This window comes from Rutilus rutilus (assembly GCF_951802725.1).
Source record: "Rutilus rutilus genome assembly, chromosome: 1".
NCBI classification, from domain to species: domain Eukaryota; kingdom Metazoa; phylum Chordata; class Actinopteri; order Cypriniformes; family Leuciscidae; genus Rutilus; species Rutilus rutilus.
Window position 1 is genome coordinate 57,515,907 of NC_140209.1, and position 23,127 is coordinate 57,539,033.

Genomic DNA, 23,127 nt, shown 5'->3' on the forward strand with positions numbered 1-23,127 from the left:
AACGGATACTCAAGTGTGTGGTCTTTGTGTTCTAAAAACTATTTTATTTTATTAATATTAGGTCAAAAAAAAAAGTCTAGTCTGGTACACAATTTTTAAATAGAAATAGGTTTTATGGGCTTATTCACACCATTTGCATGCCAACAGCCCAACATTGTTTGTTGTTGTTTTTTTAGTCAGTCTGCAAAGAAAATCGTCCGACAAATGTAATCTGAGCTTTGTTCTTGTTTTAGACACATTTTTAGATGGAAATCTGCACTGAGAGTCTTTATAAAATGATTTGTATAAATCCTTATCCAGTAATCAGAAACGACTAGACAGAACACGGAGAAGTCATTGCAATTCATTATTTAAAAGGTCCCTAAGAGCTCTACTGGTACAAGAGTTGTTTACTGTGATCATTACTAATAATAAATATGTTTTTTAATGCTGCCGTTGCCGCTATTTTCACAGCAACGTCGTCCCGTAACTGTGGAAAAATCACCGCCTCTTGTGACTCAAGTTCTCCTCTCATGGGATCTGCTATCCCAGCACTCGTCTCTTTCTGAGAGCAGTTGTCATTCGCGTAAATCCATCTAGAAACGGTGTGTTTGAAGGCCGAGAGTTTTGATTCATTGCAGACACGCCGGTTCTCTGTTTCATGTTCATTGTTGCTGGAATGTTTGCTGTTGTTGTCTTTGATAATACAGAAGCGTTGGATGATCTATGATCTATTGTATCACAATAACTGTCGACTGTAAAGCACTGGTCACGTCTCTGCAGTCATTGTCTGCCTGCAGCTTTTGTTCTTCGCAGTGGAAGTTTCTGTGTCTGACTGGGCGGCACCTACGGCTGCTAGGATCAAAGTCTGTGGGTGGAAACGCATCGCCCCTCCCATCACAGTTCACCCTGCCATTCACCTTCAATTACTACAACATTCACATTCAGGTGGCTTGACCAACAAGCTTATGAACCCCTGTGAATCCATAAAATAATGAGCAGAGGATTTTTACGTTTGTCAACACATCTTTTAGAACTTTTCGATCATGGTAAACCTGGAAATGTCAGAGAATTGAAAAACGTTCTCAGGACATTTAAGCCAGAAGTTTAAAGTTTTTAGGTACGCCCAGCTCCTAAATATTGGCTAGATATGTTTTTTGTTTCAATGGAATGTTTTTTTTCCACGTGACACGGCAGGCCAAATCGAAGGTAATTACAGGCCAGCTTTGGCCCTTGTTTGGACGTCTCTGTTTTATTTATGCAGACAGATTTGAACCTATATCTCTCCTTTTCAGAATCAGAATCAGAATCAGAAAGAGCTTTATTGCCAAGTGTGCTTGCACCCACAAGGAATTTTTCTTGGTACTGAAGCTTCCAGTGCACATATACGAATACAAATACAACAAGAACATAGTAATACAAATTCTAAGAATGAAAATATATAAAAAATAAATAAATAAATAATAAATAAATAAATAAATAAATAATAAATAAATAAATAAATAAATAAATAAATAAAATAAATAAATAAATAAATAAATAAATAAATAAAAATAGTATATTTTTGAGTGCCTAGGCCTTGGCTCAATCTTAGATTACATTAATATTATTATTGTAGGACAATACCAACAGTGTTAATGAGAGAGCAGTAAATTCACAGAGAACTGTTTACCGCAGTCCACAGCATGTATTTCCTGGACTCTGGGCCTGTAAAAGTCCAGAAACATGGCTCCGTATAGGATGATTTACTCTTTGTTTGGCCTAATCTTTGTTTTATGGCATTGCCGCAGGCACGCATAAACAAACTCACATGCCACGAGGGCAGCTGATAAGGCATCCGGGCTGAATCAGGGTCAGAGAGCAGATAAAGTTAAAGTGGGTCAGCTGAGGAACCCGCTGCTCTCAGGTGGCCTTGTGACTCATGTGACTTTGGACCGAGACTGGCTTCATGTTCTGGATCTCTGCCCCCTCCCCTCGCCTGGCCCTTCACATGGCCTCACCTTGACTTTAGATTTTTCTCTGAGGCTGAGTTTCTCGATACAGTCGGTTTAGCACCACATGACTTGAGCTGGAGCTTTTGATGGCAACCACTGATATCGGTACGGCCGATTAATTGTTTAGTGACTTCGATTACTGCAAATTTTGTAGTTTATGTAGCTTAAGTAGTGATTCAAATGTTACGGTGTGCTGTGCTGTGCTTTAGCGATAGAGTGCAGTAACTCGCAGACTCTCAGTATGTTAAAGGTCCACAATGCGCTACATTCTGCTTATTAAACACACAGGGACGCAGCAGCACACAAACATGCCAAATATTTAAAATGAAAGGATTACAATGTAAAAGATTATTATTGTGTACATAAAGATATGGTGGAATCCGGCTTGTCTCATAGTAGATGGTCTGCTTGCGCACTTTTACCTCGCACTTTTACCTCGCGCACGAGCAGTTCTGTTTGCGCTCTGGAGACGCGTTCGGTCTTTCCACTATCAAATTCCGTCATGTAAATAGCGAATCTGCCATGGTGCGAGCGCAACTGACATTTAAAGGGAATGGGAGATGAGACTCTGATTGGTCTAACTCGCATAAATCCCAAAACACACCCATTACTCATTATGAGAATAGGGACAACCCTTTTAGACCATGCGCCTGGTGCGCCGACCATTTATCCCATCGTTAAACTAGCAAAAGTGGATTCGTGGATTCACTTGTGCCGTGCACTTTAGACCATGTGCTTAGATCGTTAAAATAGGGCCCTTAAACTCTTAATAGATTCCCATTTAAATTTAATATGAAACTGTTGCAGTGAAAACAGTGATTATAATCATGAAGATGTGTAGTTTGAAAAGTGTGTATGTTGGTACATCTCTTCTACTCGTCTTCCTGTTGTCTTTTCTTCTACCCGCGCTGTTTCTAATGCCGCGTCTCCTCTTAATCTCCATATCGCTTTAAAATATAGCATTCTGTGCAGAATTCAAATGGGTCTGATATGTTTTCTGGTCTGCGGCGACTCGATCAAATGATCCGCTCATGATCGTGTCTCTGCAGTCTGAGCAGACTGTGTTCACATATTAAAGCCAAAAAAACTCCAATTTTGATTTTATAGGGACATTAAAGCATTCTCCATCCTATTGCCTTTAAACTCCTCCTCAAAAGCACCACCCTTGAAAGGTAACGTTAGCCAAAGCCAACCTACCGTGTCATCTATGCTAGCTGGTAGGAAATGTGACAAACAGCGCTCAGAGACTATTACCCAAAAGATATGCGGAATGCTTGAAAAAGACACGCTGCCCCTTGACTCTGAGCTGTCATTTTCTGAAATGAGCCACGGCAATGTTTCAAATGAGCTTCTAACGCTAGACAGACACCTTTATTTTCAACGCGATCACCTTGTACCCAAACCATTTCGAAACTAAGGAGCCATTTGTCCTCCGATAACATACAAGCTCCTCGGTGCCGCGTTTGCGGGACTCATGTTTCGCGCTGTAGTTGATTTTAAAAAAGTGACGTGAGTGGAAGGGCGACGCCGGGGCAGTGTGTGTGTGTGTGTGAGCGGGAGGCAGAGCGACAGAGTTGCGAAATTGCAGGCGCGGCTCGAAATGGCTGTTATTTCAAATAGCGTAGCATATTTTAAACTAATCGGTTAACCGGTTTCAACCGGCCAATGAGGCTCGGTGGCCGGTCAAGAATTTTTTTTTAGTTTTCGCCATCCCTATTTCTGTCACTCCATAGAAGAAGGTCCATTCCACCAAAACGCTGACACTTCAAAAAAGTTCATAAAGAGACTGTAAAGTATGCTAAACTATACCATTTTAATCAAGCAAGTTTAATCCAGCTGTTCTGAAGAGGCATGATTGGCTTTTATTGACTTTTAATTTGGCTTTTATTCATGTATAAACACATCAAATATGGTCAGTTGGAAACTCAACCGTACTTGCTTGACGCTCAAGAACAAACCTTATTGGTTCTTCTGGAAGCTCATATACACTTGCGAGACACACAAGAACAAAACTCATTGGGTCTTGTGCGTCAAGCAAACACATTGAGCTTCCGTTTTTGTTTTTGGATTTCTTGAAACCATTCCTTTTAATATCAGCCAAAACATGAATGTATTTATCAGCTTATCAGACCCAACCTTCACATCATGTACAGTAATAATCCATAGTTCTCTATTTGTTTGATAATTTTAAAGACCATTCATTTGTGTGCGACATGGTTATAAATGTATTATAGATGTATGTAAATTCACAGCATTCTCAGCTTGTGTTGTTTTGTCTTTGCCTCACTATCTGCTGACAATAGTTCACATGTTGTGTTTAGTACAGTGAGAGATCGACCCAAGAAGTCATGTGACGGAAGAGAGAGACTGTATAATTGTTTCTATGGAAAACACTCGTTTTTTTCTTCTTCCACATCTACACGAATCAGTCCCCAGGGCAGGGATAAAATCTCTTCGCAGATGTCAGAGAAAATTCTGTCTCTGCAAAAGCTCGCTGTTTGTCGCTCCGTCCGACCATCAAATCCATTTCTTAAGGATGCTTAAGAATTGCCTCTTAAATAAGTGTTGAGTAAGTGTGTGGTGGGTGGATCCTTTATATAAAGTGCTCTGATTTATGCCGTAGGTTTTGCATTTTAATCCCCATTTGATTACAGCGGGAAAGAGCATGCTGGGAGAAATATCTGTGCCGGCACAGCGTGTTTTAATTACAGTAGCTGCTCCGAGGGAGGACTGTTCTTGGAAAACAAGGCTGAGGGGGTTTATTAGACTGGGGAATACTGAGGATTATTATATTAAAAAACAATGGATGTATTAATGGCCTATGTGTTGGTGTTGGAGAGGCTGATAAGTGTTTTTCTCTCTCCTTAGGGGTCGTCCTGATGGAGATCTCAGACGTCCATCGGAAAGTCAATGTAGAACTGGAGGAGAACGTGAGTGTGTCCTGTTATTGTGTGTGTTTGTGTTTTGTTTCCTTGCTGTAAACACATTCTTGGCTGACCGAACACATCTTCGGACTCACCCAAACAAAACGATTGCCATCTGCAATTTAACCTCATATCAAACATCCCATTTCCCACGAACCTCATGGACTCATTCCTGTTGACGTGCAGACAGTCATATTTGTGTAAACTCCTGGAACGAGTGGACACACCTACTGCGTGTTAGATTGTGGTTTTATTTTTTTTATCAGAGCAGGTTTAAACATGCCTGTTGATGCACCTGAGCTCAGCGCCTGATGATGACACGGACGATCCTGCTAGAGCAACTGCTGACTCAAAAACAGGCCACACAACAGAAGACAGGCCGTGTTTGAACAGCTCTTTCTTCCTCGTCAGTCAAATCTGATACCGGTCTCACAAATCTGATAACCCGTTAACATTCCTAAATGCCTGACAAAGAATTAGCTTGGAAACTGAAAATATTCTAAATCTACTAATTGGTCACTGAGGGCCCAATCTTACACCCGGTGCAATGCAGCGCCAGGCGCGACGCAAGTGTTTCTTGCTAGTTTCAGTCCGACGCAGTTATCATTTTCACGTCCTGCGCCACGTTGTTTAAATTGGAAATGCATTTGCGCCCATTTGTGCGCCCATGGGCTGCTGGTCTGAAAACGAGGTGTGTTCTGGCGCATTGTTGGCGCGTTGCTATTTTGAGGCAACTGAAATAGACTGAGCCATTGACCAACTGAAACCTGGTGTAAAGTCAATGGCGCAATATATATTTTTTGTTATTTAAAGCGTGCGTTAGTAATGTGCGCCTATAGGCGGGTCCACAACGCGAGTACATTCTGCTTATTAAACACACAGCAGCACACAAACATGCCAAATATATATATAAAAAAAAGGATTACAATGTAAAATATTATTATTGTGTACATAAAGATATGGTGGAATCCGGCTTGTCCCGTAGATGGTCTGCTTATGCACTTTAACCTCGCGCACGAGCAGTTGTTTGCACTCTGGAGACGGCTTCGGTCTTTCCACTATCAAATTCCGTCATGTAAATCTGCCATGGCGCGAGCGCAACTGGCTTTTAAAGGGAATGGGAGATGAGACTCTGATTGGTTTAACGCACGTAAATCCCAAAACACAACCATTACTCGTTAAGAGAATAGGGACAACCCTTTTAGACCATGCGCAGGGCGCACCGAACATTTTTCCCGACGTTAAACTAGCAAAAGTGGATTCGGACACGCCCTAAGTGCACTTGCGCCCTGCGCTTTAGACCATGCGCTTAGATCGTTAAAATAGGGCCCACAGTTTTAATATACATTTTAGTACATTTAGTGTAGTACAAGTTAGGCTACATATTATGACTTAAAGGGTTAGTTCATCCAAAAATGAAATTGTTATCAATTACTCTCTCTCTCTAATGTCGTTCAAAACCCAATAAGACTCTTTGGAACACAAATTAAGATATTTTTAATATTCTCTTATCAATTTTGTCCATCCGTAAGTCCTCAAAACCAAAATTTCAAAGCTTCAAAAAGTTCATAGAGACATGATAAAAGTAATCTGTATTAATTGAGTGGTCTTATCCAAGTCTTAGTTGAGGCCCTTGTGATAGGGCCCACTTTGTTGAATGGCTTTTATAATTAAATGAAAATAGTTTATAATTTAATCACCACTGTTTTTTTTTTTTTTTTGGCACAAACACAACAAGGGTTGAAAGAGCATCTCAATTAGGGTTACATTATTAAAGTTTAAATTATTGAAACGTCATTTACTAACCATCATGTCATTCAAGACCTTCTTCCATGTAAAACAAAAGTAGACATTTTGAATGATGTGCTGGTCGTTCTTTTCCATCGCATAACAATGAATGCGCACTGAAGCTTTCAGGTTTTAAAAAGGTTTCAAATGCAGGATACAAGTGTCATTGTCTCGGATGTTAATTCAAGCAGCTGCTCTGAACATGATCTACCTTTCTTAGTGAGATTCTTATCAAACGGTTGCTCTGTCATGACAGTATGGTGACCTGAAAGAGAAAACCTAACATAGCATTTGTTTTTGCTACATAGTAGTTCTATTCTCTATAACATTACATCATTTATTTAGCTCACTTAAAGTGATTTAGAACAATAATAAGTAAGACCAGCTGAAATATTCATTGGTAAATGACAAATGTAAACCACAGATGCGTTCAGTGCACTGCTTACTGCAACTAAACCCACTATAGACTGTCTAGTGTAGTCAGCTTGACTGATTTTACCGGGGGCATTCGTGAGAATCCAGAAGTCTGTGAACCACAGGACTCAAACTGTTGTGTGAAACTTAATCTGCAGTGACGGCTTCAGTGACTATAACGGGATGGGTGCGTTCTGATATTGTTGCATTGCTGCTTTGTGTATAATTTATTCAAAATTTGAATACGCTTTGTTTTCCATGCTTCGAATTACAAATCTGCTGTCATATTCACCCAAGATAGAGACATTTTCTTCCCTTCTTGAGATTTCGAGCGTCTGACGCCCTTTTCAATCCCATATTGATTGACAGGGCTCTGATGATTGGCTGCTTTTATACTAATGTCCAGTTGCACAGATAATTACTTTTATCAGCCAACTTTAACCGACAACTTACTTTATATCAGCACTGACAGATGTGCTTTATGAGGATTTCTCATTATAGGGGGATACGAGGTAACCGATGATGTCGATTAAATACTTTTATTGAATCTTAATTCCAAAAAATACAAGCCAATAAAATAAAATAACCTTTATTTAAAGTAGCACACTAAAATTGGACAGAAAATATATTAAAAAAAATATTAAATATCAATATATTCTTCTTCATTTAGTTCTATGCAACCGAATCAGATTTAACAGTGTTATTTATTTTGACCAATTTTCTAAATAAAGTATAGTCCTAGAAGGCTATTATTATCAGGGCTATAGTGGGGAGCGGAGCAGTGAACGAGAGGGTAGCTTCACAGCGGCAAAGTATAAAAATGGAAAATTGGAAACTGAGCATAGCAAACTGGGTGCCAGTCTACTCGGCCAGAGTCGCTTCAAAGTTGTGCGTCTTCAGAAGTGCAGCCACTCGCAAAGTTACAAAAAATGCTGTGCGAGAATGAAAGCTGAGAGCTGAACAGTGAACACTGAAGGGGTGGCATATATTTTCTGCCTTTTTTATCTTTCGTACATTTATCTTTATCTCCAACATAACCAGATGTTATGGTTATTATTTATTGGTGAATTAACCTAAGTAGGGATGCACCGAAATGAAAATTCTTGGCCGAAACCGAAAATGACTTTAAAATATATATGTTATTAATTTTGTTATTTTAAATTAGTTTTTTTTTTTTTGTTGTTTTTTTATAATTCTATATATTTTTTAAATTAAATTCAATATTAATAAAAAAAAAAATCAAGCCATTAAAATTAAATAACCACACTTTTATTTCAAGTAACACAAAAATTGGACGGAAATAGGCTTATATTAAAATAATATTAAATATCAATGTATTGATATCAATGTTATTTTTCATTCAGTTCTATGCAGCAGAATCAGATTTAACAGATGTATTTTTTGACAAAATAAACTTAAGTAGTCCTACAAAGCTATTATTATCTAGCTATTATACACACAGCAGAACGCGCTTCGAAGTTGCAAAACATGCTGAGCCAGAGTGAAACCTGGTCGCTGAACACGGAGGATCGGGGCGGCATATTTTCGGCTTAAAAAATGGGCCAAAAAAAAAAAAGCCATTTTCAGCAGCCGAAATTTCGGTGCATCCCTAAACCTAAGGGTTAATAGTCTAATCAGAAACTAATCAGTTGATGTATGGTTAGATTAATAGGTTGAAAAAGAATTGATAGATTAGTTGATTGATCTGTAAAATATTGAACGATTGAACAATAATCGTTAGTTGCAGCCTTACTCATGACATTTACAGGTGCATTTCTACGTCAGATCTACAGGCTACTGTGTTGCATAGTAAGCAGAACCTAAAAATACTCCTGTAGAAGAGTGCAATGATGAAAGGAGAATGTCTTGAATGTAGGGCAGACGCATCTAAAACACAACAGTGATTCCACTCGTAACAAATGAAGCATTTTTCTGAATGAAGACATGCATTAATGAAGACGTGTCAGTGTCAGGAAGTGTAGGAGTGTGGGATTCTGTTTTTAAAGAGGGGTAAAAACAGATTAGTGGAGCAGAAAGGAGGGAGAGGGGTGGGCGGGCGCACTTGCAGCCATGATGATGTGTTGATGCAAGCGCTCTCGCCCTCCTTCATTAGGTTGATGTGTTAGTGTGCGTGTGTGTGGGTATCCCTCTGTTTGTCTGTGACTCATCTCCTCTGTAAGCACTTTAGCTTATACAACAACAGTAAACTGCCAGTGCCTGCCGACTCACCCAGTTGTCTCGTGTGTGTGTGTGTGTGTGTGTGTGTGTGTGTGTTAGGGGTGTGGGATGTATATCGTCTTCGATAATATCGTAATTGTTGTTTTTAAACAATGTGCAGTCTGACATTATTGAGTATGTCCCTCACTTTGCAAAAACCAAACAAAAACACGCCTAGACTCCACACACACACACACGCTTGATCTTGCCTTTTCGATTTAGGTTAATCTGCATGTGCACATTTTAGAGTGCACACTCTCACTGCATGATTTACTCTATTAAAATGCAGTAAAAATGCCCCTGTATTGAGTATTTGTCTTTTAGGCTATGTTTATATCATATGATAAAGTTAAAGTCCCCCTGTAGTCAATAAATTCATCCTTTAAAATAGCTTGAATGTAACTCTACACCCTTGCCTCATTTAGTATACGCGGTTGTAATATTGTACAATTTTAATAATTTAACATAATAAATGATGGATAGGCCACATTTAATTAGGTAAGAATATTATTTGAAAATTTAATTTCTGTCATTGCTACGAACTGACCACATATGAAGAATATCAAAAACTTCAGGAGTCAGTCCTAAACCTGCCAAGTTACCAGCACAATAAACACACTCAGCAAAATATCGTCTAATTCTCGTTATCGAGAAATATAAAAAATCGCAGAAAATATCGAGATATCATTTTTTTGTCAAAATCGCACACCCCTAATTTTGTGTGTGTGTGTTTCATCAATGTAGGCATCTCACCCGCACACTTTCACGCCCAATCATTATCATTCATTACCATTATCATTCATCATTCATATCTTTCTCTTTCTCTACAGTTCAGACGGTTTCATCGGGAGGTTATTTCAGAGTTGGAGAGGAAGACAGACATGGATGTGAAATACATGACGGTGAGCTGCCATATTAATCATTGATAGGGAAGCTACTTGAAATATTGACAAAAAGTAACTACATTGAAGCTATTTTAAGGGTAAAGGTTGTTTTTAATTTAGTAGCTATCAAATAATATCATTTCTTTACTAAACTATTTCTGTGGCACAAAATCTCCGTTTGCAACAACAGTTTTGGATTTGAACAGATTTTCACTCCTGTTCAAACGTGTGTTTTTTTTTGTTTTTTTTTACGAAATTAATACTTTTATTCATCAAAAATGCATTAAATTGATCAAAAGTAACAAAAAAAAAAAATAAAGCAGCACAAATGTTTTCAACATTGACAATTATATCTTGGTTTGTTGTTCAGGGAAGAAGGAGGCGGGAGCCGGCGAACGTTCAAACACTATAATCATAAACAAAACGAAAGTAAATGCGTCAGCCCCTCATGGACGACCCCAAACAATTGAACAGTAGTGCATTTACACTAAATGCAGCTAATAAATTAAACTACATTTAAAAGCAGACATAAATATATAGTTAAAACTGATGGTTTGAAAAGTTTTCTACTAACAAAAGACCTAAAATGTCCTGAAGGCTCGCACAGTACTTGAAAGTAGCTGACTTTAGACTTAAAGTAACTCAGTTTCGCTACTGAAAGGGAAAATACCATTTCAATTTCAATTTTTTTTTTTTTTTACTTTTTTTTTTTTTATCAGAGCAGTTTTTACAGCAAGTGCCACAAAAACATAAAACCTCATAAAACTTTAACAACTTGTGCAAAATACAACTTGTTAATACTGAAAACACCCTAATTTATACAAACTAAATTGAAAACCTAGTAGTAAACAACAGTATTAACTTTTTTTAACAACAAAGATAGTGATGAAAAGCCATGCAGTGTCTTTGAGAAGCACTTGTAGGAAATGAATATGTAAATTGTTACTTTTTTTCTGACCTAATTTGCTTACATGAATTGGACTTACCAATGCTAGAGAGGCAGAGGCGAAAGCATGTTTGCATTTGACTAGTGCCTCTGCATTCTCTGTTGTAATGCTATGTGTGCAATACAGTGTGACCTAAAAACACTGATATAGTGTTTCATGCTGGTAGTTGGAAAACATAGCTGGTAACAGGAAAAGGTTGATTATTTTCATCACGGCTACTGTCACGCTTTGTCCCATTCCCAGTGCTGGTGTCCACTTATGATAATTTGCAGACGCTTGGGAAATGTGCCTAAAAACTGCATTTTCTTGGGAATGAGAGATGGGAATGAAAATCAGACAGGCTCATGTCACACTATTTGTTTCCTGTCTGCATCTAGAGCAGAAGTCAATCAAACTCATCTTTGCGCTGACACACCATGCGTGTGTGGACACGTCTCCCTGTCCCTCAGTGACACTGATCCAATACTCTCTGTCCACAGGCCACGTTTAAGAGATACCAGACCGAACACAAGATGAAGCAGGACTCGCTGGAGAGATCGCAGACAGACCTGAAGAAACTCAGGAGGAAAAGTCAAGGAAAGAACGCTTCGAAGTATGAGAGTAAAGAGAACGAGGTATGTGTGCTTTTGTGTGTGCGTACATACGTTACGGTTACTATATATACACGCACATTTGTTTTTATTTTTCTAATCCATAGATAAGTATTACTGACAAAAATTTCATAGGACTCTAGTATTCTTTAAAAGTTTAATAAATCATTAATAATAGAAATAAGTTGTTAATCTAACCCACAATCAGTTATTAAATTGATTGACATGCTTGAAATTTGAATCAAACAAACAAACAAACGGTATAAAAGCATTTATTCAAACAAAAAACCTGTTTTCTTTCATTTAACGGTCATTATAAGCAGGGGTGCACATAACTTTTTTTGGTCTGGTTCTCAAGGGAGCTCCTGGAGATGCTACTTGGTACTCACACTTTACGCGGCACATTTATCCTACAAGATGTCGGCATCACTTTCCTCCTGACTGCTCTCCTCACTATCTTCTTTTCTCTCGAATATAGTAGATGATGATGATGCTTTTTTTATTTTTATTAATATTAATAACAGACAACAGCAGGAATATTAGGCTGCTGTCACTTTAAGACCGAATGCACGGACCCAATGTACTGACACACATCCGGTTTCTTTCTCAAATATTCACTTATGACATAACCGTGAGAATACTTGCCGGGATGAGTATTTTGGCATAATGTTGTGTGTATGTGTCCGTTCAAGCGCCAGTAAGGAATCAATTCCGTGTTCAAGCGATGGTCAAACGCACTTCATGGTCAAACTGCCCGTCTAGAGAAGTATTGTTGTAAACACAGTTGGTTAGTTGACGTAAACGGGTAACCAAAAAGTAATTATGACAGCCATAAATATTGCTATTGTAATTTTACAGTTGTTATCTTAATAAAATTGTGGCCAAATTCTGCAGCCCTACAAACAGGCACATCAAACCAGGATTTTTATTTATTTATTAAATCACAGTCACCGTTTTATCAGAATCTAATCACAATTATATTTTTCCCCCAAATCCTGCAGCCTTAGGTTTTACAGTATAAAAAAGTGTTTCCCAAGGCACTGTTTTGATAAGCAAAAAAATCCCACAGCACACCTCTATATAAACATATAAAACACAATTGCACAAAGCTGCATTACTTCAAATGGCATATTAATACTAGAAATTTTATTAAAAGTAGTACTCACATTTAATGTGAAACTTAAGTCAGGTAGGAACAAAATAAGGTCATACAGATGATGTTGGTGACGATAAACCAACAAATTTACATATCGTCCCTGTTGGGCGGAAACCTCGTATTTAAAAAAAAATTATTAAACACCAAAGTTGGTATTGTGGCTTTATATATGGTCAGACACTTTTTATGTGTCATGATATCAACATTTTCTGAAAATCAGTGCACATTACGTTTTCATCAACTTACAGGATATGAAGTTTATTGTAGCTATATTGGCACTCAGTTGTTTTTGAAATCTCATAATCAAAATGATACAAAAGATGAAGCACTATGCACAGGATATTTAACACCAGACTAAGACTATTCTCCGCTCTGCAAATACAAAAAGCTTTAGTATTTATTGACATAGTGTTTCTTGAGTAAAGAAAACGTTGTACTTGCTCAAATATCAGTTCTTTGTTGACCCTTACATTGCAAACAAGCGGAGATCTCCAAACTGTGTGCTGCACTTCATTCACGATAGAGGCGGGTGGAGTTATGAGATTTGACTGACAGTTTGAGGAGCCAATGGAGTTACAAGGTTTAGTCACAACCTCTTTTAAATGCTTTTTGTTGGTTATATATTTGTAAAACAGACATAAAGGGTGACCAATAGCATTCATTTTATTAAACATAAATGACGAAATATAGAGATACAAGGTTTCGGCCCAACACCAATGATATATTCTTATTTGTAGCATTTATTTGTATTCAATTTTTGGAATTTGATCATTTTGAATATTGACCACAGCACACCTGACAACTTGGGAAACACTGGTGTATCTCCCACTGTCTATTATGATGTCATATGCCACTCATTGCTCGTTTTTTGTTCAGAATTGAATGTTTGCATGGAAAAACTTCCATGTAGCAATAATGGCATGTAGCATTGAAGTAATGACTTAAGCCCTATTTGGACGGGATTAACTTCACAAGAGTAGATGGAGTAATGTGATTTTACCACAGGACGTCTGTAACACTAATGGCCAATTTGCACGGGATAAGATATCTCAGTAAAACTAGCAGAAGTGGGAGAGTAACTCGATTTACACACCGCCGTCACCCTCCTGTCGTCATGTGTGTATTACGTTGCTTCCTGATATCAAGTGCGCAAACACATATAACCTATTTTTATATGTATAAAACAGTTATGTCCGGTCGAACGATGCATTAATTAACTTCAGATTGGATTGTGTTGGTAATAGACTCTTACCTAACGCTAAAAGATGTTTTGTGCCTCTAACAAGTGCTTTCGATCTTCTTTCTGATCTGAATGGTGTGAGGAAAAGTTTTGCCACAGACTCGTCCCAGCGTCTAGAACGCAACAATGCTTTTTCAAGTGTCTCCATACTTGGAAAAACTGCGGAAAACTACTTTTAAACATGAAATGACGAAATATTTACGTACATACGTACGCTGTAAATTCGCACAGGATTAGTATTACCTGAGGTAATTTTTCCGGACCTTTTTACTGAAGGTAAAAGTCGCCGTAATCTTTACTGACATTGTTCATTGTGATTACTGAGATGACACATTCGGACTAAAATCACAGAGAAGCTCTGGTAATTATTACTTTACACCAGCTCTCCATGTTAAACTAGTCCCGTCCGAATAGGGCTTTAGTTGTTGTTATTATTAGTTAATATTTCTACATGTATTCAAGGTGTCAGCCTTATCTGGAATGCTGAACTGACCAATCAGCAGACAGGACAGGAACTGTCTATTTTATAGATATATTTTAATTATAGCAGCATGCTGCAAACCCACACCCTGCCACATTATCAGATGCAGACTTGTGTTCATATGCAAACATGCTCATGAAGGAGCCGTTGTCGTTGCTTATCTTGAACGAGGGTGAAACCTCACACAACCACCTCCATTAACTCTCTGACCATAGTGGTGGAGGATGGATCATCCCCTGGATGAATAAAGTCCACTAGCAAAACAGCTGTACGTGAAATCTGACCCTAATCTTCTGATCTGTAAACAGCAGGCATGTTTATTCATCCGCCCTGAGCTCTGACTCTCTGCACAGTCTGTTTGGCAGGGTAGCCTGCAGAAATGAATTACTTTGCTCTGTGTGTCCGCACCCTGATGGCTAATGTCTCACCTCACCGTGGAGTTTACTCTCTCTCTCTCTCTCTCTCTCTCTCTCTCTCTCTCTCTCTCTCTCTCTCTCTCTCTCTCTGCCGATGATGGATGGATGTGCCAGTGACGCCGGTGTCTGTGATAAGAGACATGCCTCTTTCCCTTTGCTTGTTCCAGACAGCACATCATCGTCATCCTGACATTTTACCGCTCCCATGTTCCTTGTAATCAGCCTCTCCTGACCTCGACAGCAGAGACGATATGGGAAGTCGAAATCACACGTTCAGCGATTCATTCAGACTAGTGTGCTAAACAGAAGCACGAGGCCTAGGCAAAGACTTTAGCTCAGTCCTGTTTCAGATTAGGGGTGTCGGTGCTATATTCGTCATCTACGTCATAGTAGGCTACTTATATAAACTTAATAAAAGCATGAGTGCAAATGTGATATTGAATTTCTGCAGCAGTTCACTAAACAAGAAGTTTCTTCCATTTTAGACAAAATATTGTCCTTTTTCACGTACAAAAAGCAGAATGTTTTTACCAACATACAGTAAGGTTTCGTTTTTGCGTTTTTGAACGAATCGTTTAAGAAAGTGATTCAATGATCCGTTCATACAGACCGTCAATCGCTTAGTTCGTAAATACATAAGCGTTTAATAATAACTCCTCTGACTCTTTTGCTGCCACCTACTGGCGGTAATTTTAATTTTATCTTTCCTTTTTACTATTTAATATTGTAATTATTTTAAAACATTCAAAACTCATAGCAATATTAATGCAATTGTGATATCTTGTTTGTTTATAACCGTTCACTAGATTATTACTAATGATTGTTTGGGATTTTTTTTATTAAATAGTTTATAAATATAATATGAATGCGCTATAACATCATTTAAGATGAATATAGAAAGTGCACTTTCCAAAAAGACAAGACAGTGAAGTGCGCAACCACTGACTATACTGTCAATTATATATAGTAAATTAAAACATAAAAAAGTTTTTAAAGGGATAGTTCACCGTGAAATTAATATTTTGTCATGAAAATGTTCAAGTTTCTTTCTTCTGTTGAACACAAAAGAAGATATTTTGAAGAATGTTGGTAACCAGACAGTTTTGTTTTTAATTTTTGTTTAATTACCAACATTCTTTAAAATATCTTTTGTGTTCAACAGAAGAAAGAAATTCATACAGGTTTGGGACAACTTGAGGGTGAGTAAATGATGACAGAATTTTAATTTATCTATCATCTATCACTTTTAGTCTATTTTTAATAAATATTAGTCATAACTATCACTTCCGGACTTCTGGAATATATTACTTGAGGCTGTGAATCTGTGATCCTAATCTTTTATTCCTGTCATAATGAAATGTCTTGGAAAATGATCTCTGAAAAAGAGTAGGGAGCCTATTAATAGTATTAATAAAAGTATTAATAAAAAATAAATAAAACATAAAAGATTTTGAACAGACTAGTTTGCCCAATGTTTGTATGTTGACTATGTATTTTTATGCCTATCAGAGCATCATATTGTTCATATATCAGCATACTAATGTCAGACTCTGTATGAATCAGTTGTGAGGCATTTGTGTGGCGTCTTGTTGTTCAAATCCGTTTCATGATGGTTATAAAGGCATCACTAGGTTTTGGAAAAGATCTGTGGTGATCCGTGGGCATCTGTCTTTTCGAGGTCTGCCCGTTTAGGCAGGAATGGTGTGTTTTTCATGTCTTCTCCGCCGTGTGTGGCATGTCCTCTCTTTCTTTTACCTTCCTCCACGGGGGGGGGGGAATGAAGGTGTCCATAGCAACCGACTTTATCACAGGTCTGTGATGATAAACAAGACAAATAGCACACATACTCCCCTGTCCATCTCCCACGGATCATCACAGCTCTCTGGGACGTGTTCGCTCGGACAGATACGCTGGTGCTTTTAACTCTGTGTGTGTGTGTGTTGATCTGTAATGTTGCTGAAAATGCAGCTGTTATCTGAGCTGACCAGACTGTTGTGTGTTTGTGTGTGTGCACTATAGCCGGACACACAATGTAACATATGTAAGGGAAAGGCCCTCATGTGTCCTCAGTGTGTTTTTAAATCTGCCCACTTCACACTCAGAACTATATATTTTTTTTAAATTGACTAGTCAACTAGTTTGTCTTTAGGAAACACTGTGCAATTCTGTCTGTGCAGTGTGAATAGGCCTTTCCCATGGGGCTTTTTAAAAATCTTAAAGGGTTAGTACACCGAAAAATAAAAAATGATCCCATAATTTACTCACCCTCTAGCCATCCTAGGTGTATATGACTTACTTCTTTCAGCCAAACACAATCGGAGTTACATCAAAGCTTTATAATGGGAGTGAACGGTACCTGAGTTTTTGAAGCTCATAAAAGTGCATCCATCCATCATAAAAGTAACCCATACGACTCCAGTGGGTCTATATTTATAACTTTAAAAACTATAATCACCGACTTCCGGACTCGGCCGTACGCGAGTCTAGTTCCGGTGGAAGAATGACCTCTGACCCGACCATTTGTTTACATGGAATGGGCGGATTTATGACCTATACTGCATCCGGCCACCTGGGGGTGATCGAAATGCTTTGGCTTCACTTTTCAGGACGTGTGTGGCACACCTGAGTATGACCATGTAAATTGTAAAAATGTAATGGGGTTTGTTGGTGATTACTAGGGATGCACCGATCCAATACTCAGTATCGGTATCGGCTCCGATACTGCCATTTTTGGCGGATCGGGTATCGGTCAGAGGAGGCCGATCCAAATCCGATATTGTGCGTACACTATTCAGTGTTATTGTTAAGCCCCACAAAAGGCACACAAACATTATAAAGCACCATACGTTTTCGTGCACAATATTATAAGTGTTCTGAAGCTATTATATAGTATAATGTGAGATAGAAATTAATATTTAAGTCGTTAAATAATTCAAGCTCACGTAAACGCTTCCCTCAGCTGCGGCTGTCAATCATTCAGCATTCAAACTGCGCGTCGCGTTCGGTTACGACAGTTAACACGATGAAACTCTCTCCAAGATGATTCAATGTTACTATTATTATACTTGATCTGTAGATAAAGGTCTATGGTTTCGCATAAAACAACTTTATCTTGCTGGATTTTATTGCTGTACCTTAATCATGTTACTTTCTACCGGGTGTCTGTTAGATCACAACACTGGAGTAAAGTCAGAGCACCATTTGTTCTTCACGCGCACAGAAACTGAAATTTAAATCTGTTAAAAGAAAATGCTGAATAGACTATTGCATAGATAGATACTGTATAATGCACTACGCATCAATATGTATTTTCTATGTGCTTTAAACTTTTCAATGCGGACTCGACGCGCTGCGCGCTGTGAGTCATGTTGCTTCAAGCGCATCATTCTGCGCTCGGGATGCGCATAAGCGCTTTGTGCCGCACTGTATTGGAGCCTTTCATATCATAATACAGTGACGCAATGAAAGATTATTAATAGCCCTTCTTGTTCTGTCCTATCGATCATATGTTGCTACCTCATTAAACAGCTGTGCTATACATTTAAAAAATGTCTCAATTTTATAGTAGGTTATAAAATAATTGATATTTTTGTTATCTTATTTTTCATGAATGTATTTTACAACAATACAAAGAGCAATGTGTAAAGTTTTAGTGTTACACTTATTGTCTCTAATTTGTTCCCCACTAAACGTTTTTTTTTTTTCACAAAACGTTCAGATTTTATACAATTATTATGCACTCGTGATTTTTCTAGACTAAATTTTACTGCTGAATTATCCACTAATCTAGTTTATAATAGCATTTATGTCAGATTATGATCATATATATTTTTTTGTTGTTTTTCTTAATGAAGTTGTCTGTATAATTTAGATTGTGTTAAACACACAAAATAGTGATAATCAGTTCAACACAGTTATAGAAATTCTATTTTAAAAAAAAAAAAAGAAAAAAAAAAGTGCCGATATCGGTATCGGATCGGTATCGTCGATATTCAGAATTTTTGGTATCGGATCGGATCGATTCTGAAAAAATGGTATCGTTGCATCCCTAGTGATTACTAGTGGTGGGGACAATTTTTATTCTTAGATGCATCGCGATGCGGACATGGACGATTCTGAATCGATTCACAAATAAAAAATAAAAAAAATTATTCTAATAAAGTTATATTGATGGATCTCTGAAGCGCGGACAGTCCCGGACAGTCTGTGGCGTGCGCATAACAGAGACGCATGATGGCTGAGCCCGAAATCCGAACGGCACCCTCTTCGTTAAGAGCTAACGTATGGAAAATTGGCATAATTTCACTTTTGTATGAGAGCTACTCTCTGTATTGTTTAGTTTTCACATTAATATGCTGTAAACAGATCTGTTATACGTACGTTATACGTAGATGTACTGTACGGCCCTCCACAGTGTCAGTGCAATGCCAGTCACAAAAAGTTACATTCTGACTGTGCTCTCTGCAGATGTTCATTCACTTTTTTTGTATAAGCTGTTTTTGATTGTGTAATACAGCAAACATTTCAAGTCATAACTCTTTATTATTTAGTTGTGCATAAGAGCGGCTTTATATGTTACTAATTATTCGGAATATGCATAAGTCCACAAGCATTATTTTTGTATGAGAGCTGCAGGCACATAATTTTTGAACGAAAGCTGTTTGTGATTTTGCTACAGCAAAATGTTTATTTTATTTTTTTTGTCTGAAGGATTATATTGCTCATTGCACATAACAGGAGGATGTTGATCAGAAGTCTATTATTAAATGTTAGAGATTCAGAATATGCTGAAGTTTGTATTCATTGACTACAAGTATGCTGCTAGTACAGGCACACATCTCTTTTCCTGTTGGTTCTTTGCAATGTTGGGACATACGCTGGCAAATGTAACCTTACAGTTGACTTGCCAAATCACTTCCATTTTGTTTTATTAATAAAAGATATTGGAAGTAAATTCTTTATGGGTCAATACAAATGCTTTGCTTTAAAAGTACCACGTAGTCACACACACAAAAAGATGCATCGATAATCGTCTTAGCATCGCATCGCACTCCTCTGAATCGTAATCGAATCGTGAGGTGCCTAGAGATTCCCGCCCCTTGTGGTTACTGTATGATTATTGATAGGGCTGTACTCAACCAAAGAAAATCTTGGTCGACTGAAGTCCTGAAATTTTCGACTAAAAATCGACTAAAAATGACGTTAGAAAAAAAAACGTTAAATTAATTAGATGTGCACTGTGCGCAGTACTTGGTAGCCTTGTTGTCCGCCTAAATGAATTATAAATAAACAAACAACTAGTAGGCTATTTGCAGTATATTAAATCGTTTTTGACCTAATTATTTTGCACTGAAATGAGTCTGACACTTGAGTCTGTTAGCTCTGACAGCGCTGCATCACGTGCACCTGCGCAATATCATAGCTTATGATTTCCGAAAATAGTACTATGTTGTCAACTAGTGACATCATCACAAGAACTGTTGAGGAATATGCAACATAATTTAGACAATTATTTTTGTCATATGTTATAATAATAAGTTATAACTGTCAGACACTATCATTTCACTGTGCATGTCCTCGCACCGAGCGAGGCTGAACATGAGCTCAGCTTCGCAGCTGAGACACGAATAGACTATTAACTTAAAGCTTTTACTCTTAATAAACACAAAAGGCACGTCCACTTTAATAAAAAAATAATATTTATTAAACAAACCAGATCAAGAGCAGAAACGAAATAAAGTGCATAACTGAAAAATAAAGCATCCTAGGCTCAAAACTAACACAACCAACAGCACAGCGCAATTGCGCATTAGGCTCCAAATCAAAAATAAAAAAGTTAGGTCATCACACTAAAACATTGAAATATGCAAATTCTGATATGTTCATAGCCTACTCAAAACAGTCAGGGCAAGCTAACGCAGACAAAGTGAGCTTACCACTTTTAGATGATATGTCATGTTTGTCGTCAAGCTGTGGAAAACTGTTGCTTGCAAACTTTGCATTCGACCTTTTTCCTGTTATCAATTTTAACAAAATGCTGCCACACTGTCGATTTCTTTGTTGTTGACATGTTAGAAGAGGACTGACTATTAAACGCTCTCACAATTAAATAAATAATATTCAGCATCAAACCTTCTACGCTCGACGCTCTCTCTTGGGTTGGACTAATCCAAAAAAGGTGAAAACAAGGGGGGTGTTTTGAAGACAGACTGTTACAGTGAAACAAGGGTACTCTGAAAACACCCCCATTAGCAGTTAGTGCTTTCCACCTGATGAAATTCACCAATCAGAATTTTGGTCGAACCAGAACGTATCGATCGACTAATCGACTAGGACAGTACAGCCCTAATTATTGAAATTGTGAAATGGCCTTAATTGCTAAATAAATTACAAAATGCTTTGTTTTCTAATACAACTCACACAGCGCCATCTGTGGGGCGCTATTAGCATGGTAGCCAGGGTTCAAAGCACCAAATACGAATAATTGAGTAATTGAAACGGTGTCACTCAGCAGGTGCCCAGTAACTTTTTTTATTTATTTTTTTTATGAATTTTGACAATGCATGGTTGTGAGAATGTGATATGGCTTAGTGATGTTGTGATGTAATTATACAAAAGTATTGTCTGACGAATTGTATTGTCTGTATTGTATTGTCTGAAGCACGTTTCTGGAGCATTCATTCATTTTCAGTTTCACTTCACAGTAAGTGCTACTCTGCAAGTGCTGTATGTGTCGCCTATAATGTGCAGTTGGGAACGCAACGTGCCAATCATCTTCGTAATGAGAGTAGTTGTCATGAAATAAATGTTGTCAACAAAGAGAAACATCAAGTCTTATAAAATAAAAGCTCAATTGTTTAACGTCTGAAAGCAATGGAATTAAGACAACCATTAATGTTAGTTTTGTAACTCTGTAAAATAAAATAATAATAACGATGATACTAATTATTAACAATAATAACAATCTGTTAATACTTTTATTGTAACATTTATTGTATTATAATATATTATTATTTTGATTATTAAATACTCTTTTATTTTTTTACAGTACAATAGTATGCATTACTGCAATAGTAAGTATTATATGGTAATAGTATTAAAATAGTATAATATAAAGTAAGTATTAAATATAAGTATTATATAACAATAGTAAGTAAAATATTTCTTTATTAATTTAATTAAACATTTGTAATACTAATAATTGCCATGGGGTTTTCCCCTTTCTTTGTCTTTAAGCTGATCCGCATGCCTGATAGGCTAATAGTTGAATTGATAATCGTGATTATTTTGCTAAAAATTATAGATGCAACGATTGTTGTCATTTGAGAAATGTATCGTTACATTTCATCGGACGTATTGCACTTTCACCTATAAGCACAGATCAAGAGAGGGTCAACTCATACGCATGCTTTATTCGACCATGACATGACTTGATTTCATCTAGTTTTCTAATTTATTATAGGCTATTTATCATATAAATGAACACACTCTCTACATTATGAAAACTGGAAAACAGTGAAATTCCTAATAATAATTCCCAAAAATGTTTTTCTTTTAAAGTCAACAGCAAAAGAACACTTTGTATTGTCACACGTAAGTGCATTTATTCAGCAAACACAATCACAGACACAATACACAGGCCCAGTCGAGATCCATGTTTGTGTTTGTCACAGTTCGTCACTGAGAAGGTTTGATGACAGATTTAGTCGCACAAACAGCACAAGCGGCTCGTGACAGAACACACAGACTGACTGAACGACACTTTCATTTAAGCAGAAGATCTCAGTGGAGATCGCTGAACTCCAGCTTACCTGACGCTTCTTCCGCAGTGTAGAGAGAGTGCATGTGTTTGGTTGCCAGATCGCAAAAATTAAGTAAAACAAAGGGCAGAAAATGGATCCTTTTTACTCAAAAGCTCTGATTGGGGGATTTTAACTCTTATTTAACTCTTAAGTTATTTGTTTTAAACTACATTTTAGTCTCAAATTTACGTCAGTGATATTGGTAATATAGTCCCAATTATCGTTTAATGACTTAATCGTGGAAAAAAAAGGGTTGTTGAAGAAAAATTTCCCTCATAGATTTCATTAAAGCTAC

The 23,127-nt window shown here is 37.5% G+C and overlaps 1 protein-coding gene across 1 annotated transcript in view; it reads left to right on the plus strand.

The window, feature by feature from the left end:
* The window catches only part of baiap2l1b (BAR/IMD domain containing adaptor protein 2 like 1b), a 73,716-nt gene that overhangs the window by 20,652 nt on the left and 29,937 nt on the right, over nucleotides 1-23,127 (plus strand). The window contains exons 4-6 of the mRNA XM_084421078.1: nucleotides 4,842-4,903; nucleotides 10,147-10,218; nucleotides 11,627-11,761. Coding sequence (XP_084277204.1) covers nucleotides 4,842-4,903; nucleotides 10,147-10,218; nucleotides 11,627-11,761 — 269 coding nt within the window. The remainder of the gene's footprint in view (nucleotides 1-4,841; nucleotides 4,904-10,146; nucleotides 10,219-11,626; nucleotides 11,762-23,127) is intronic.